Below are 15,696 nucleotides of genomic sequence, written 5' to 3' on the forward strand. Positions count from 1 at the left end.
GAGGAGTCCTCCCCATGGCTGTGTGATCCCGTGCAAACGCCGGGTCCGTAGGTGAATTATACCACCAGTTGTTAATGATTAACGGATGAGCCACCACATAGTAGGAGTATACGTCCGCAGCCACCGCAATAGGTGGATTGAGTACCGGTCTGAAGTGCCACTCGAATCGCCCCTCCCCCCCCATAAAAATGAATTGTGTAGGGCGTTAATTTGTGCAAACCACACCCGCGGTATGTGGTACGGGAAATTCTGAAGACGAGAGAGACCCTGCTGAGAGAGACCATTTTAAAAATGGCAGACCGCCCGTATACTAAAGTGGTAGGGATGGCAAGACAGCTATTTCATCACAGAGATTGGCAAGGAGCAGGTTTATGTTTTATCTCCACTAAATCTGCGGACAGAGGTACACAAATACTCTCAGATATTGAAACCCTTCATTAGCATGTTTTAACTGGGATGCCCAAGTGCTTCTGCCCTGGTGGCCACATACTGGGAACAGCACTGATTTAGCAGGGTTAGTGTGAAGCCCAGAGTTCTGGCCAAAGACCCGGAGGATCTGCAAAATACGTGGGCCTGAAATCCAGAGGTCGGTCATAACAAACAGGACATCATCTGCGTAGAGCACGATGTAGTCCGGCTGTGAACGTGGCAAGTCAAAGCCTCTCAGCACCGTATCCACACAAACCCATGCCGCCAGGGGATCCACAGCCAAGGCAAATAGGAGAGGGGATAGGGGGCACCCTTGATCTGTGCCTCGGTCAATAGGAAAGAAGGAGAACCGATGGCCAGCTATACGTACAGAGGCCATAGGTTTGGTGTAAAGGAGACGCACATAAGCTAGAAAATGTGGACCGAAATGAATTGCTTCTAGCAGTTGGAATAGGTACTCACAGTTTAGGGAGTCGAATGCCTTGTCTATATGTGCCAGGAGTAAGGCCACTGGGCATCCCAGCTCCGGACAAAAAAGCCATAGCATTATGAACCCGGCGAATGTTATGTCAGGTGGCCCGATGTGGTTTAAAGCCGGATTGGTCTAAATGGACCACATCCTGAAGGGCAATTTTTATGTAGATTTGTCAGTATGTATGTGTGAGTTATTCCACCACAAAACAATATTCTGACAAAAATTTACTATTATGAAATGTGTTCCTTAATCTTCAGGAAAATATATTTGGTAAGAGCACTGTTGTGATGGCCTCTGGACATCTAATGTCAGTGGCATGAGACAAAGCAGACTGCGTAATCTGCAGAATCCAATGTAGCTGGTCTATTTCCAGGATAAAATAGGAAATTGGAGACATTTCACAAATATATAGCATTTTTATTCATAGGGAAGTACAGTCTCCCTGTGAATTCGCCATTTCGCTTTTGTGCTCTTTGAAGACGGAGGCCCGGTCAGCACTGTCTCATAATTACTGCACCATTTACAAGTTGTTCAATAGGTTGTGAGTTTACCTCTCTGGGTAGTTGTGAGAAAGAGAATGCAAATAATAACAAAGTTGTGACTATGCATCTTCCTCTATTTCATTTGTATTTTCCCTGGTATATTTTGAAATTCTATATATACAGTCCCAACTCTGCTGCACAAGACTGCTGGATGACCCACAAACCTTCCTTTGTGAATCTATGCGTTTGTGGTGAAGAGTTTCAAATATGATCTATTTCTAAGTCTGACTGATGCTTGTAACAACTTTGTGAACCAGATCACCGAAGAAAGGGCAGATCATTTTAATGCTCCGTTTCAAAGATTGGTTGTGTTATACGGCAGATCACCTTTAGGCAATACTCATACTGTTAAATATGTGATCTACTTGTTCTGTTAATTGAAATCTGAGTAATATTGTACCCATCCAGTGGGAGAAATGATATATGTTCATTTTGGTTCAAGTGCAATTTTGTAGACATTATTTTTAATGCATATGTGAAAGTTTTTTTATGTTTTATTTAGAAATATCCCTCAATCACTGAGAAAATCAATAAACCGGAATTACAGAAAGAACCTTATGTCACCGGTGCCAAAGAGTTAAAACCTGAATCCAAACCTAATGAACCTTTAACCCCAACAGTCACAGAGCAGGTAAAGCTTTCTTCCACTTCTTGTCCTTTCTTGCATTGTGTGTTTAATACAACTGCATTGATCAATGTGCCAGGTTTCATATAGAACAAATAAAGCCAGTTGATTTATTTTCACAATTTACAACAGTGATATATCAGGTTTACATTTGAAAGACATTGAAAAAGTGGCAGTTGAGGTATGGATTCCATAGAGCAGCCGCTTCTGAACTATGAAATTAAAATTAAAACCAGGCTTCAGAAGAAATCAGGAAAAACATTTCCCTCAATGTGTCCCTTTACAAACACAAAACCTTAGTCTACTTCTCATCAAATAATATGAGGGCACCCTGACATTAGGGAAAGATGTAGCAAATGGTTTAGGACAAATGTATGTAGGGGTATGTTTCTTTCGCAATTTTTCCAACTAAAAATCATTTCAATGGCAATATTCAAACTGCAGAACGGGGCGTTGTCTGTTGCATAGCCAGAAAGGGAGACACAGTCACCTATGATTGGGAAAGTGTGGGGCAGTCCCAAACAGCCAACCTTATAGAGAGATGTTAAGGGATTCTACTGTGGATGGGAATGGAACTGGGTGAGTAGGTCTGGGGCAGTCTAAGGGCCCGTCTATATTCAGGATGTGGGTAACTGCTACATTGGATGTCCTCCTGGAGTGATGGTTTTGGCAGAAAGTGGCTGAGCCTGAATAGACCCTCTCATATAGAAAAATGTGATCCTTCTGTCAGGGCACCAACATGGGCTCACCCGGACTCATGCTCACTAAAGCTAGACACTCAGAATTATTGACACAGCTGCAATTTCTTTGGTGTAACACTGCCATATGATTTGAATGTTACTCTGCATTTTTTTAATTTTTAATGTGTACCTAGAAAACCTTGATAAATAAAGTTTTTTTTAACTGAGCCAAAGAGACAAAATGCAAAGGGGACTTCAACGACAATGGAAAAAAAAGGTTGCCGACTGGAATACTGGAATGTCATTCCATGGCTTTGTATCTCAGTGAATAAAGGACTGGATTGAGAACAATCTGAAAATACCTATTCTGGTCGTTCATCCAGCTAATATAAACACTATATAAATTGCACAATTTCCTCCTGAATTACTAGTACAGTTCTATCCTTAAATTTTATATTTTACTTCCGGTACATGCAAGTGAGGCACGCCTTGTCTTCCGTCTTTCCACCTGGCACCGACATTCCGCAGTCCTCCCCCTTGGAGGATCGAGTTCTAGACGGCCACGTCCCGGATAGTACCATCTCCTTAATCTATAAAAAGCTTATTAACAACAGAGCTGACCAACTCGATAAGCTCCGGGCTGCCTGGACGGCTGACGGACTTGAATTAGACGACGAGGACTGGCAGTCAGCTGTGTCCTCCCCTAAGGAGGTGGCTATTCCGGCACGGCTTCGCTTTGTCCAGTTGAAGGTCCTCCACCGTGTGTATCTGACTGGAGTGCGTCTGGTGCGAATGGGTTTGGTTTCGGATGGACGATGCAGGCGTGGGTGTGGGATGGATGGTACCTTTCTTCATGTTCTGTGGGAATGCCCGATGATTGCAGCGTATTGGTCCAGGGTGCATGATGTTATGAGTCGTGTCATTGGGATCCCACTGCTTCCCGAAGCACGACGTTGTCTGTTGAATGTGTGGGAACCGTCTGATTGTAATGCTGCCCAGACACTTTGGGTTACCCTGGGCAATATGGTCGCAAAGAGGGACATCGCGCAGCTCTGGGGCTCCCCTAGATTACCATTGCTCAGTGCCTGGAAAGAGAACATGGACTGGTCCATGTTCCGAGAGAAGACTGTGTACGAGGCTCGGGGGCGTCCAGGGAAGTGGTCCAGAGTTTGGGCTCCGTGGAATACTTATCGCGGAGATATCTGCTCCCCTCCGCTTGACTATGAGGTCCCTCTCCCCTCCTCTCCATGATTTACGTTCCTCCCCCAATTTCACTACATGTTTTGTTTTCCCGCTCGTGCTCACCCCCCCCTTGCCAGAGTCCTTTTTACCGCGTCACTTTCCCCCCCCCCACCTCCAGCGACCCTTGCCACTATGATACCATGTGTTTGTGTGTTGTTGTTCTTCTCGACAAAAACATAAAATTAAACCTTTCTTATCCTACTTGTATGATACTATGCTCTAACCGATAATGTGGACTTTAAGGATTGCTTCGGCAACGTGCTGTCTCATAATCTACTTTTCACTCAGCCTGTTTATGTCATAGCGGCCGCCCTGCGGGGTTGTAGGCAGACGCTGTGTATTGTGCATTCGTAAATAAAGGTTTAAAAAAAAAAAAAAAAAAAAATTTATATTTTAGGCTTTGTAGATCCCAATGATGGAATATTGCCTTTTTGGACTTGATCCCTTCTGCAGGGTGACGTCAAACGTTTTGCGTTCACCTCTCTTATTTTGCTGAACTCATTTTAGTTGGCTATCGGACTCTGTGCACTTTGCCACTGTTAACTAGTGCTAAAGTGTTTGTGCTCACTCCCTAAAACATGGTCAAATAGGCTTATATCTCTTTAGCATATTTGATTAACGAATAAGTCCTTAGTAAATTAAATGTTACTCGTTAAAGAACTCTTTGCGTGCTACTGGAGGGACATAAAGATTGATCATATATATATCATTGTGCAAATTTGTAGTAATTCTCCGCAGTGCAGATGGTAAGTGTACTTTCTCATTTAAATTTGAACACTTTCATTTTCATAAAACAACAACTAAGTTCATACGTTCATACTATGAATTCAAGATTAGGAGAAGGATAAGACATTGATTTTCTCATATACAATTTTTCTCAAAGGATTTATTGACAAGATTATTTTTACCCAACTCATGTAGGTATTGTTATGGCAGCCTACCATGAGTTCAATAGGAGCTACTTTATGAGACTTAGAGCTCTGATTTTGGTTCTCTATTTTAATATTCTAGGGTAATCAAGCTGCTTAAAAAATACCAAGGAAAAATGTAGAAAATAAAATAGTCTAATCGATCAATTGCCTTTGATTTGAAAGTACATCACAATTTTAATATCAAGCGCAATTTCGATTTCGATTGTTAGTATGTATGTGTGAGTTATTCCACCAAAAACAATATTCTGAAAAAAGATTCACTATTATGAAATGTGTTCCTTAATCTTCAGGAAAATATATTTGATAAGAGCACTGTTGTGATGGCCTCTGTACATTTAGCGGTCAATTCCGATTTGGTAAAATGCCCTCCGAATAGCTGTACGGAGCGTTTTTCCTGTACGAATCGTATGCAGAACCATACCTGTACGTAGGATGTAGTACAATGTTTACCCAAAGCAGTTCTCCATACGAATCGTACCGAAGACAGTACAACTCACTAATCCGTACGAATTGCATTCGGAACGCGCAGTACGCGATGTCCGTACAGACTGAAGCTGCATTTTCCGACCCAGCAAGTACGAATCGTATTGACAACACTCCGTACGATTCATTTTCTACGGGAGCTTAAAACGTCCGTAAAAGCCGATTTCGCCTCGAAATGCATACGAAATGGTCCCCCTGGTACGGTGCGTACACTCCATAGTTGCAGGGGTACGGTGCATCGGGGTACGGTGCGTACACCCCTGGATTTCAGGGGTACGGTGCGTATGTCCCCGTGCGTACACCCCAGGATCGTAGGTGTACGGACCGTAGGGGTACGTTTTGTACACCCCAGTGTCGTTGGTGTACGGTGCGTACACCCCGTGCATACACCCCTTGATTTTAGGGGTTCGGTGCATATGTGATAGTGTTGCCCTCCGTACGAATTGCTCATACGCGACGTTTTGCGTTCGAATCGTGTACTGATTCCCCGGCCCGGATCGTTCTTGGCGGGTCGTGCAGCATTTTTACGAATTGTACGGTTAACTGTGCGGGTCGATGTCGAACGGATTTACCCTTCATTTTCGTACGTTTCGCAATGATTCGGACGTATTTTCTTGGAACGGATCGTACTACGCAAATCGGACGGATTAGTGTGATTCGTACTGAAACGGCTACGAATACGAATCGTCGGACGGATTTGTTTCCCGAATCGAAATCGACCCCATAATGTCAGTGCCTTGAGACAAAGCAGACTGAGTAATCTGTAGAATTAAATTTAGCTGGTCTGTTACCAAGAACAAATGGGAAATTGGAGACCTTTCACAAATATATAGCATTTTTGTTCATAGGGAAGAACAGTCTCCCGGTGAATAAGCCATTTCGCTTTTGTGCTCTTTGAAGACGGGGCGCTGTCAAACCTTTCCTATAATTACTGCACCATTTACAAGTTGTTCAATAAGGTGTGAGTTTAGCTCTCCAGGTAGTTGTGGGAAAGAGAATCAAATGTTTGTGAATAATAACAAAGTTGTGACTGTGCATCTTCCTCTATTTCATTGGAATTTGACCTGATATCTTTTCAAATTCTATATATACTGTTCCAACTCTGCTGCACAAGAATGCAGGATGACCCACAAACTTTCTGAGCGTATGCACTCATGATACATATGCATCAAAAAGACACAACTCATTCCTTTGTGAATCTATGCATTTTTGGTAAAGGGTTTGAAATATGATCTATTTCTAAGTCTGACTAATGCTCGTAAAAACCTTGTGAACCAGATCACCCAAGAATTGACACATCATTTTAATGCTTCTTCACAATTATTGATTGTGTTATACGGATGAGCACTGTCTAATCTACGATCTATTTGTTCTGTTAATTGAAATCTGAGTAATTATTGTGCCTATCCAATTGGAGAAATGATGCATGTTCATTGTGGTTCAAGTGCAATTTATCAGACAATATTTTGACGGCATATGTGAAAATGTTTTTTTTGTTTCATTTAGAAATATCCCTCAGTCACTGAGAAAATCAATAAAGCGGAATATCTGATAAAGACTACTAGCCGCAGATTCTTTAACATAGAATTATCCACAGGCGTGAAATTAGATCCGGAAAATTTTTCTTTGCCACAGCATCTCTGCTCGCCTGGGGGCGGTACCACGTGACTCCGCCCTGATGTCGTCCGCGGGCGTGACGTCAGCAAGGTCACAAAAGCCCCGCCCCAGTGCGCCAACATCAGTTTTTTCTCTTTTCCACGTGCAAAGCGAATCCGGATCGTGTCCTGACCTTTTTTCAGGCCTGCTTCTCATGTTTTGGTTCATGGAACAGTGTGCGAAGGCCTTCAGGCTTCAAGTCGTGTACGGATTGTGCCCACCAGATATCGGCGATGGACCCTCACCTGATATGTATGTGGTATAGGTAACTGTAGTGGGTGGAAATTTCCGGGCTTTAGTGCTACAATTGTCAGTGCCCAATTTTGTTGTGGCACAATCCTCACAAATAGCTTCACCCAAGAGCCATCATAGGTTTAAGTATAGAGAGAGATCGAGGATTGTGCCCTCTCGATCTGTCAACGTTAGTGCAGAATAATTGTCAATCGTTCTTTGAAGTTTTTCACGAGCGTGGTCGTTATTTGTATTTCAATACATGAAGCAAGAACAGGAATAATGAAAATACAGCCGACACGTGTTTCGCCCTAGTGGCCTATTGGCCGTGGGCTTTTTCAAGGCTGAGAGTGGGTAGATATAGGAAAATAGAAGAGAAGTCAAGCAAAGAAGTGAAAGAGTAGTTTGAGTATGTTGTTATTAAAATTGAGGGACAGAGGGACAAAAGGCCCAAAGGTAAGCCGAGGAGGATTGGGAGTATTAACAGTGCAAGTTAAATGGTGACAAAGTTTGAAATTAAAGTGATGGAAATCAAAGTGTAGGTGGGGGAAGAAGAGTAGGTGGGGCACAAAGGGAGAGAAGCAGGAGAAGGAAAACAAAGGAAAACTGAGAGAAAAGGAAAAAGAGAAAGACAAAAAGAGTAAAAAGAGAGAAAAGGTGGAAGGAAGAGAATCACATAGTCACACGGCAAATCATCTATAAGCATCAGGTAATCCCACCTGCATTGTCACATATGTCATGCGTGAAGAGAAGAGTAATCTCTACAATAAGACATGCTCGGTAATTATATGTTACAAGTTAAAGAATAGGCTTGTGTATAGGTGTACATTCAGCTTTTATTCCTAATCCATGATATAATTTACGTTCAAACAGAGTCCAAAAGTACATATAAGTAAAACCGCACATAATTGCAAATGAGAAGCAAAGTAAAGGATAGAAGAACACAAATCAGCGGCATACCTATTTAGTTCAATTAGTTCATTTGGCTAATTGCAAATAAATACAGAACGAACGGTGTGAACACATAAAATAAAGTGGCCGCTTACCAGAGCTTTGTTATTTAAGAAGTAATCTTCGTGATTCTAGAGTTTAAAAGACACATGCGGAGTCACTAATAATAGGTCATGCTGCGCGTGTGTAACTGACATGCTTTAAAACATGAAAGCTGGGAGGCCGTGAGGCGGTGAGATAGTGAAAGATAATGACGGGTAGTTTAAAATGGTGCCGCCGGGGACAGATTACTTCAAGACTTCAGGGAAGAATGTATGATCATGTAAAGGCTGCGGCGCGCTTCAGGACGTTAATGCATGAGAACGTGCTCAAAAGTGAGGGCTTACATTCCACCATTCCGCGGCTGGCTGCTTCCCCCTGTAGCTAGACTTGGGGACTGACGGCTTGGTTTGCAGCCGTCGCCCACAGAGGAATTGCTTTCTCTCCCGCGACGCCCTACGGAGGACAGTGTTGCCTTCGTTCGGGCTATTTCCACGGCTGCTGCTATTTTGTGGATGGGGGAACCTATTACCCAGTTCCCTACCGACAACCTCTTGGAAGTCCTCCACCAGGGCTCTGGTGGACAGGAGCTGTTCCTTCCTTTTGAAGCGGCGCTCCACAATTCTCTTCTGGGGGCTTGGGGGCGTCCTACCATGGCTGATCCGGTGCCTCAACCACTCCTACATCACCACCGCCCTGCTCTGCATGACCCACTTTGCCTTTCCTTCCACCCTTCTACTCAAGGCTCTCTTCTGCGGACTGCCTTTCCGTCTTTACCTGTGGTATTGTTTCCTTCGTCTCTGGAGGCCTGGTGGTTGGATTCTTGGGGGCGTAACGTCTTCACTTCTTCCAGTGCTGCCTTACGGGTGCTCAACACTTTGTCTGTGTTGGATAGGGCTACATCCAGCCTGTGGGATTCTGTGGCTTTCCTTCTTTCTCATGTCTGCGATGAGGGTGCCCGTGCTGATCTGGGGCACCATGTGTTGGATGGTAGGGAGTTGGCGGCGTTTATTCTCCCAGCTGCCTTGGATGTGCCCATGCTCTCGGCCGTGCTAGGGCCACTTCTGTGGCTCTCCATTGCCATGCTTGGCTGCAGGATGCTGTTTTTCCTGAGAATATTAGGGGGCGTCTGATTATCCTGCCCTTTGAAGGGGTCCTTTTGTTTAACACTCCTGCGGACTCCTCCATTCAGTGCCTCCTTGTAGGGCTCCGTCCTCCTCCCCCTCCGTAGACTGGCATGTTGATCTTCCGGGGCTTTATGGGAGGTGTTATCCCGCCTGCTCCTGGGTTCTGGTGTCTTGAGTGGCCCATTTTTATGTTCTGTGTGGTTTGACGTGCCTTCTGGGTCCCTTGGTTAGTCCCTCTCTTCTGTTGGCTGCTGGTTCAGTCCTTTTTGGCAAGTGTGTACTTTTTGACTGATTGCTAAGCCGTCTGTGGTTCCTACCATAGGTCTTATGTTCTTAACTTCTGATGCAGGATTGTTTCCCCAAGATTGGTTCCCATTTTGTCTTTGGGACGTGTCCTACCCTAAGTGGGGTACTTGTAGCTATTGCATAGCTCTGTCCTCTGCTGGGGGGGTGTGGACTCCCCTTGTGGGCTCTGCGCCTTTCCTGATGTCGTTGTATACCGCTTACGCGGTTCTTGTTCTTGTCGGGGTGTGGCTTGCACTGCCCTGGGGTCTGTTGTTTCAGTATCTGCTGCATCGCTGGACCAGCTTTGGCACGCAGTTGCAGTGTCGTGCAGTTGTTTGCTGCCCCCTTTTGTCCGGCGCTTGGGCCTGGTACTCTGTCTGGTGTTCCGGGGGGATAGGATTTCCTAGTATATTCCTAGTTTCTGGTAGACGTTTTTGGTCCGTCCTACTTATTTTTCCTTCTCTTCTCTTCTGACTGGTTCCACTTCTTTCTTCGGTCAGGTTTAGGTCCGGAGCTATCTCCCTTTTGGGGTTCTTCTGGTTTTCCCTGGCTTTTGCCTTCGTCTTGCGCTCAGCTTGGTCTGAGCGCTCAGCTTCTTCGTACTTGCCAGCTTCTGGCTGAGCAAGCCTGCTCTTCTGGTCTACGGCCAGGGGCCTTGGGGTGGGCCCTTGTGCTTCTGCCTCTTGGTCTGCTGGATCCTTTCGAGGCTATGTCTGTCTTCTCATCCCTGCCTTTCTTGTCTGTGAGGCCGTTCTTGCCATGTCTGCTGCCATAGGGCTATGGCCTGTTCTGCTGTCCCTTTCACTGTGTGTGGGTGTTTTTCTGTGAAGGGCTTACTTCCATTTTGACCTCTTCTCCTTGGAGTTTGGGGTGGTTCTTTTCTTCCTCTGTACTAATCTGCTGTTGTTCGTCCATCCGGGGCTTTCTGGTGGATGTTCTAGTACCTTGGCTCGCCTTTGCTTCCTTCTTGTCCTCTTTACCCGTCCCATGCTGGGAGGTTCTCTCGCTGGCCCTCCTCCCTTCTGGATACGGCTAGGGTATCTATTTTACGTTAAGGAATCTGCGGCTAGTAGTCTCTATCAGATGTACAAGTTACTTACCTTCGGTAACGATGTATCTGGTAGAGGCAATTCTAGCTGCAGATTCCTTCATGAACCGCCCTTCCTCCCCATTCTGCGTGGACCTCCAGCTTGGTCTTTTGCACTCGCCTGCCTCCAGGTGGGTTTGTCTTCTGTGAGTGCCTCTCTCTCTCTCACTTCCTTCTTTTAAAATTTTTTTTTTTTATTGGCAACAAAGAAATAGGTGGTGGTCATCACATTCAGGCATTAAATATACGCATATGGGCACAGGAAATTTCAGTACATACAGTATTCACGGTTTAGAGGCATAGATAAAAATACATCACATTGCGTTCACAGTACAAGCGGTTCGTTAATCGTGATTGTCTGGGGGGGTTCACAGATGTTACCTCTGTATTCATTTCAGTTGGTCCACACTTCTATCCATTTCCGCTGGCACCCTCGTGCCATGTACACTGTTTTCTCCTGGAGCATCCACCAGTCCATGTCAGTTTTCCACAAGCCCACTCTAGGAGGCTGAAATGCCCCCCACAGCCTAGCAATGTTTCTTTTAGCTATTGCAAACCCTAGTGTCGCCCATAACCTCCCACGAGGTGACAGGTCTGTTGGTTCCCATATGTTTAACAGGCACCTCTTTGCTTCCAGTCCAAGCTCCACCCCCAAACCTCCTGCATACAGCGGGTCACCCGGGCCCAGTAGTTAACTAGTAGTGGACACTCCCACAGTATATGGAAGTAGGTCCCCACCTCTCCGCACCCCCGCCTACAAAGCCAGTCTGCGCTCAGGCCCATTCGTTGCAGTCTAGTCCCTGAGAGGTATACTCGGTGTAGGATTTTTAGCTGAATGAGCCGGAGTCTGGCCGATATGGCAACCTCCTTAGGGCAGGCAAGTGCAATTCTCCATTCTTCCTCGTCTATTTCTAGTCCGTTGGCTTCCCATTTCCCTTTGAGGGGGAGCAGTAGGTCCGGGGAGTTGTTAATGATTTTTTTGTACTTGAGTGATATGGCATGTTCGGGGAGGTGGCCATCTAGTAGCCGGTCCTCTAGCGGGGAGGAGTCAGGGGGTTGCGTCCCGCGGGGATGTTTGCCTGGAGGGAGTGCCTAACTTGTAAGTACCTGAAGTGTTCCGAGTGTGCCAGTTCGTAGGTGCGTTGGAGCGAGGCAAAGGGCACCATCCCGTCCGGGCCCCACAGATCTCGAATGTGAGAGATGCCTATGAGGTCCCAGTTTCGGAACCCATTGGTGCGACCGAGCGTGCCCAGTCTCTCCGAGATACACAAAGGAGTGGCCATCGTGAGGGTGTCAGCCCATCCTAATTTGCGTTGTACGATGTGCCACAACTGCACTGAGTGGTGCTCTCACTTCCTTCTTAGTTTCGTTTTGTTTGTTGATTCACTGCTTGCTTGATGATGTCATGAGCGCTTCGGTGTCCCTGCACCCTGGTCTTCAAGTTTGGCGCCTCTTTGTGCTCTTCTCCCTTTCATTGCTTGAACTTTCCGACTCCTCTGCAGTCCTCAGAGTTGGGGTCTCTTGGCTGTGCCTTGGCCCTCAGCTTCCTTCAGGTGTTGCCCTCTCCTTGTTGATGCTGTCTTGGGGTAGATTGTTGTTACTCTTCTGTTCTGTCCTTGCTGTCCTTCACTGTTATTGGTTTGTGCTTGCAGGCCTCTTCGTCTGTGGTGACGCTTTTCACATGTTTTCTGCCCCAGGGGGGCTGTCGTAATTGCTTGCAGGGTTGCCTAGCAGTAGCTGTGCTCAGAGCTTCCCTTCAATGGCTTTTGGGCCACAGTGCCTGGCACTCTTCCGATTGATGCTGCTCCTCATCATGTGCTTTTTGATTTAATCACACACTGTTCCTATATACTCACAATTTTGTAGTGATGGCTCCGCGTTGTGGTGCAGAAAAGTTTTCCGAAGAAAACTGACGTTGGCGTGCCGGGGTGGGGCTTATGTGACCTTGCTGACATCATGCCCACTGACGACGTCAGGGCAGAGTCACGTGGTACCGCCCCCAGGCGCGCAGAGATGCTGTGGCAAAGCAAATTGTTCCGGATCCAGTCACACGCCTGGGGATAATTCTACGTTAAGGAATCTGCGGCTAGAATCGTCTCTACCACATACAACCTTACCGAAGGTAAGTAACTCATACTACAGAAAGAACCATATGTCACTGGTGCCAAAGCGTTAAACCCTGAATCCAAACCTACTGCACCTTTAACCCCAACAGTCACAGAGCAGGTCAAGTTTACTTCATCTTCTTAGCCTTTCTTGCTTGTGTTTCTAATACAACTGCATTGATCAATGTGCCAGGTTAGACAACAAATAAAGCACATTGATATATTATCACAATTACACCAGTAATTTATGAGGTTTATATTTGAAAGACATATCAAAAGTGCCATGTGAGGTATGGATTCCATAGACCAACCTTTCCTGAACTAAGAAATTATTATAGAAACCAGTCTTCCGAAGAAATTAAGAAAAACATTTGCCTTAATGTGTACCGTTACAAACATAAAATCTTAGTCAACTTCTCATCAAATAATAGGGCACCATGCCATTAGGGATAGATGTAGCAAATGTTTTAGGGCAAATGTATGTAGAGATATGTTTCTTTCACAATTTTACCAACCAAAAATCCCTACTATGGCAATAATCTGATAGAGACATGTAGCTGCAGATTCCTTAACTTAGAATATCCCCAGGAGTCAGACTGGATCTGGAAAACTTTCTACAGCAGCACCTCTGTGCGCCAGGAACGGCGCCATACGGCTCCACCCTGACGTCGTCCATGGACGTGACGTCAGTGGAGCCATATAAGCCCCTCCCGGGGCGCTGACGTCAGTTTCCTTCGTTTCCGCGTCCCAACGCGGATCCCGGGAAACCAGCGGTTCCTTGACCTGTTTTTCAGGCATTTTCGATGCCTTCGGCAGCAAGGAACAGTGTGCGATGCCTTCGGGCTATAAAGCGTGTGAGACCTGCAAGCGACAAATGTCTGTCACGGATCCACATGCGATATGTATGTGATGCCTGGGGGTGCACCACGACTCCAAAGAGCGCGACGCCTGTCGCCAGATGAAACCAAAGTCCCTGAGGGAGCGTCGTATGAACCTGCTGGCCGCACAGATGTCTGGTCCTTCACCTTCACGCCACCATTCCCCCTCTCGGGATCGCTCACCGGGTCATTCCCAAGGACGTTGTTCGGAGACAGGTAAGCAAAAACATAATTCACGGTGGTCGCCCTCCTGTAAACGTGATGCTGTGGCCCGCTGCTCTCAGTCTTAGCCAAGCACAGGCGCCCAGGAGGGATGTATGACGTTACAACGCATACTTTTACAATGCATGCCATTACAACGAATTTTTAAAAACTCCCTTTACAACGCATTCCATTACATCGCATACTACCTTTACAACGCATACTATTACAACGCATAACATTACATTGCATGTAAGGTAAGTATTGGATAGTGTAGGGGTACAAGTTAATATTCTAACTCCAGGGGGGTGCAACAGTAGGGTAAGTGTTGGATAGTGTAGGGGTAAAAATTACTACTCTAACTCCAGGGGGTGCAACAGTGGGGTAAGTGTTGGATAGTGTAGGGGTAAATATTACTATTCTAACTCCAGGGGGTGCAACAGTAGGGTAAGTGTTGGATAGTGTAGGGTTAAAAATTACTATTCTAACTCCAGTGGATGCAACAGTAGGGTGAATGTTGGATAGTGTAGGGGTAGAAATTACAATTCTAACTCCAGGGGGTGCAATAGTAGGGTAAGTGTTGGATAGTGTAAGGGTACTATGTGTTGTAATGCTATGCCTTGTAATGGTATGCGTTGTAATGACTGCGTTGTAATGACATGCGTTGTAGTGGTATGCGTTGTAGTGTCAAGCGTTGTAATGGTTGCGTTGTAATGGCATGCGTTGTAATGGATGTTGCATTGTAAAAGTTTCGTTGTAATGGTAGTGTGTTCTAAAAGTTGCGTTGTAAAGGTTGTTTCCCACTAAAGAAGTGGTATAAAAACCATGTGAGAGTTAGACAGCAGGCCTAGGGGCTGTAGAATCACTGGGCTACACTAAACAACCAAGGGTTAGGAAGTAGGAGGCCCACGGGAGACGCGTGCAGTGTCTAAACACAGTCCCGATTTACCATTGACTTATAATGGGAAACAAAGAAGTTACAAAGTTACTGTTTTAGGACACTTCCGGATGGACTGCGATGAAACCCCTTTAGACTAGGACACTTCGAGAGTCAAGACCCATGGGAGCACGGGAGTACTCTTGTTACCTCACCCAGGGAAGCCGGGTGCATAGGTGCCTTTTGGTGTCGGGTTTGATCGTCGTTTTCTATGGAGAGCTGCAAAGAAGTGCTGCAGGCGACCAGAGGAAAAGTGTCCGGGTGGATCCAAGGGTGGATCTGTGATGTAAAGAACCTAAAAGCAGAGGGGAGAGAGTCTGGGTCACTAGCCAGTGACCAGGAAGGAACCAGGAAGGAATCGGGCGATGTTGCATGCTTCAAGGTGAAGAAGGTGAGCTTGTCTCTTCAGCCACGAAGTCCAGGAGGCATCGAAGATGACCAGGCACTGGATTCGAGCTGTCCCATGACGGATCTAGTTGCATGCGGTGTCGGTATCCGGATTGAACCCAACAAGCCTTGGCAACTGCAACCCATGCAGGATGTCGAGATTGGCTCTGTTGCAGACCAGCAAGGTCTGTGGCGCTTCTCCTTTGAAGGGAAGCTGGAGCAAACCTGGGGCAACCAGGAAAGCAGTTTAGTTCAAGAGGAAAGTCTTCAGCTGGCTCACTAGCCAACGGGCAAGGAAACAGGAAGATGCATCGAGCTGAAATGCAAGAGCGGGCCCCACGCAGCACTCGTGGAGTGTGGAATGCTCAGCTTCGGTGCAAATGTCGCTCGGGTCTGGGGCTTCT

General features: G+C 46.0%; 1 protein-coding gene across 1 annotated transcript in view; it reads left to right on the forward strand.

Annotated features, from left to right (window-relative positions):
* Window positions 1-15,696, forward strand: part of LOC147662694 (uncharacterized) — a gene marked incomplete at its 3' end in the record, with an annotated part of 662,849 nt that overhangs the window by 42,443 nt on the left and 604,710 nt on the right. The window contains exon 4 of the mRNA XM_086950972.1: window positions 1,949-2,077. Coding sequence (XP_086807098.1) covers window positions 1,949-2,077 — 129 coding nt within the window. The remainder of the gene's footprint in view (window positions 1-1,948; window positions 2,078-15,696) is intronic.

The sequence above is a fragment of the Lissotriton vulgaris genome, unplaced genomic scaffold, assembly GCF_964263255.1.
Source record: "Lissotriton vulgaris unplaced genomic scaffold, aLisVul1.2 SCAFFOLD_1043, whole genome shotgun sequence".
NCBI lineage: Eukaryota > Metazoa > Chordata > Amphibia > Caudata > Salamandridae > Lissotriton > Lissotriton vulgaris.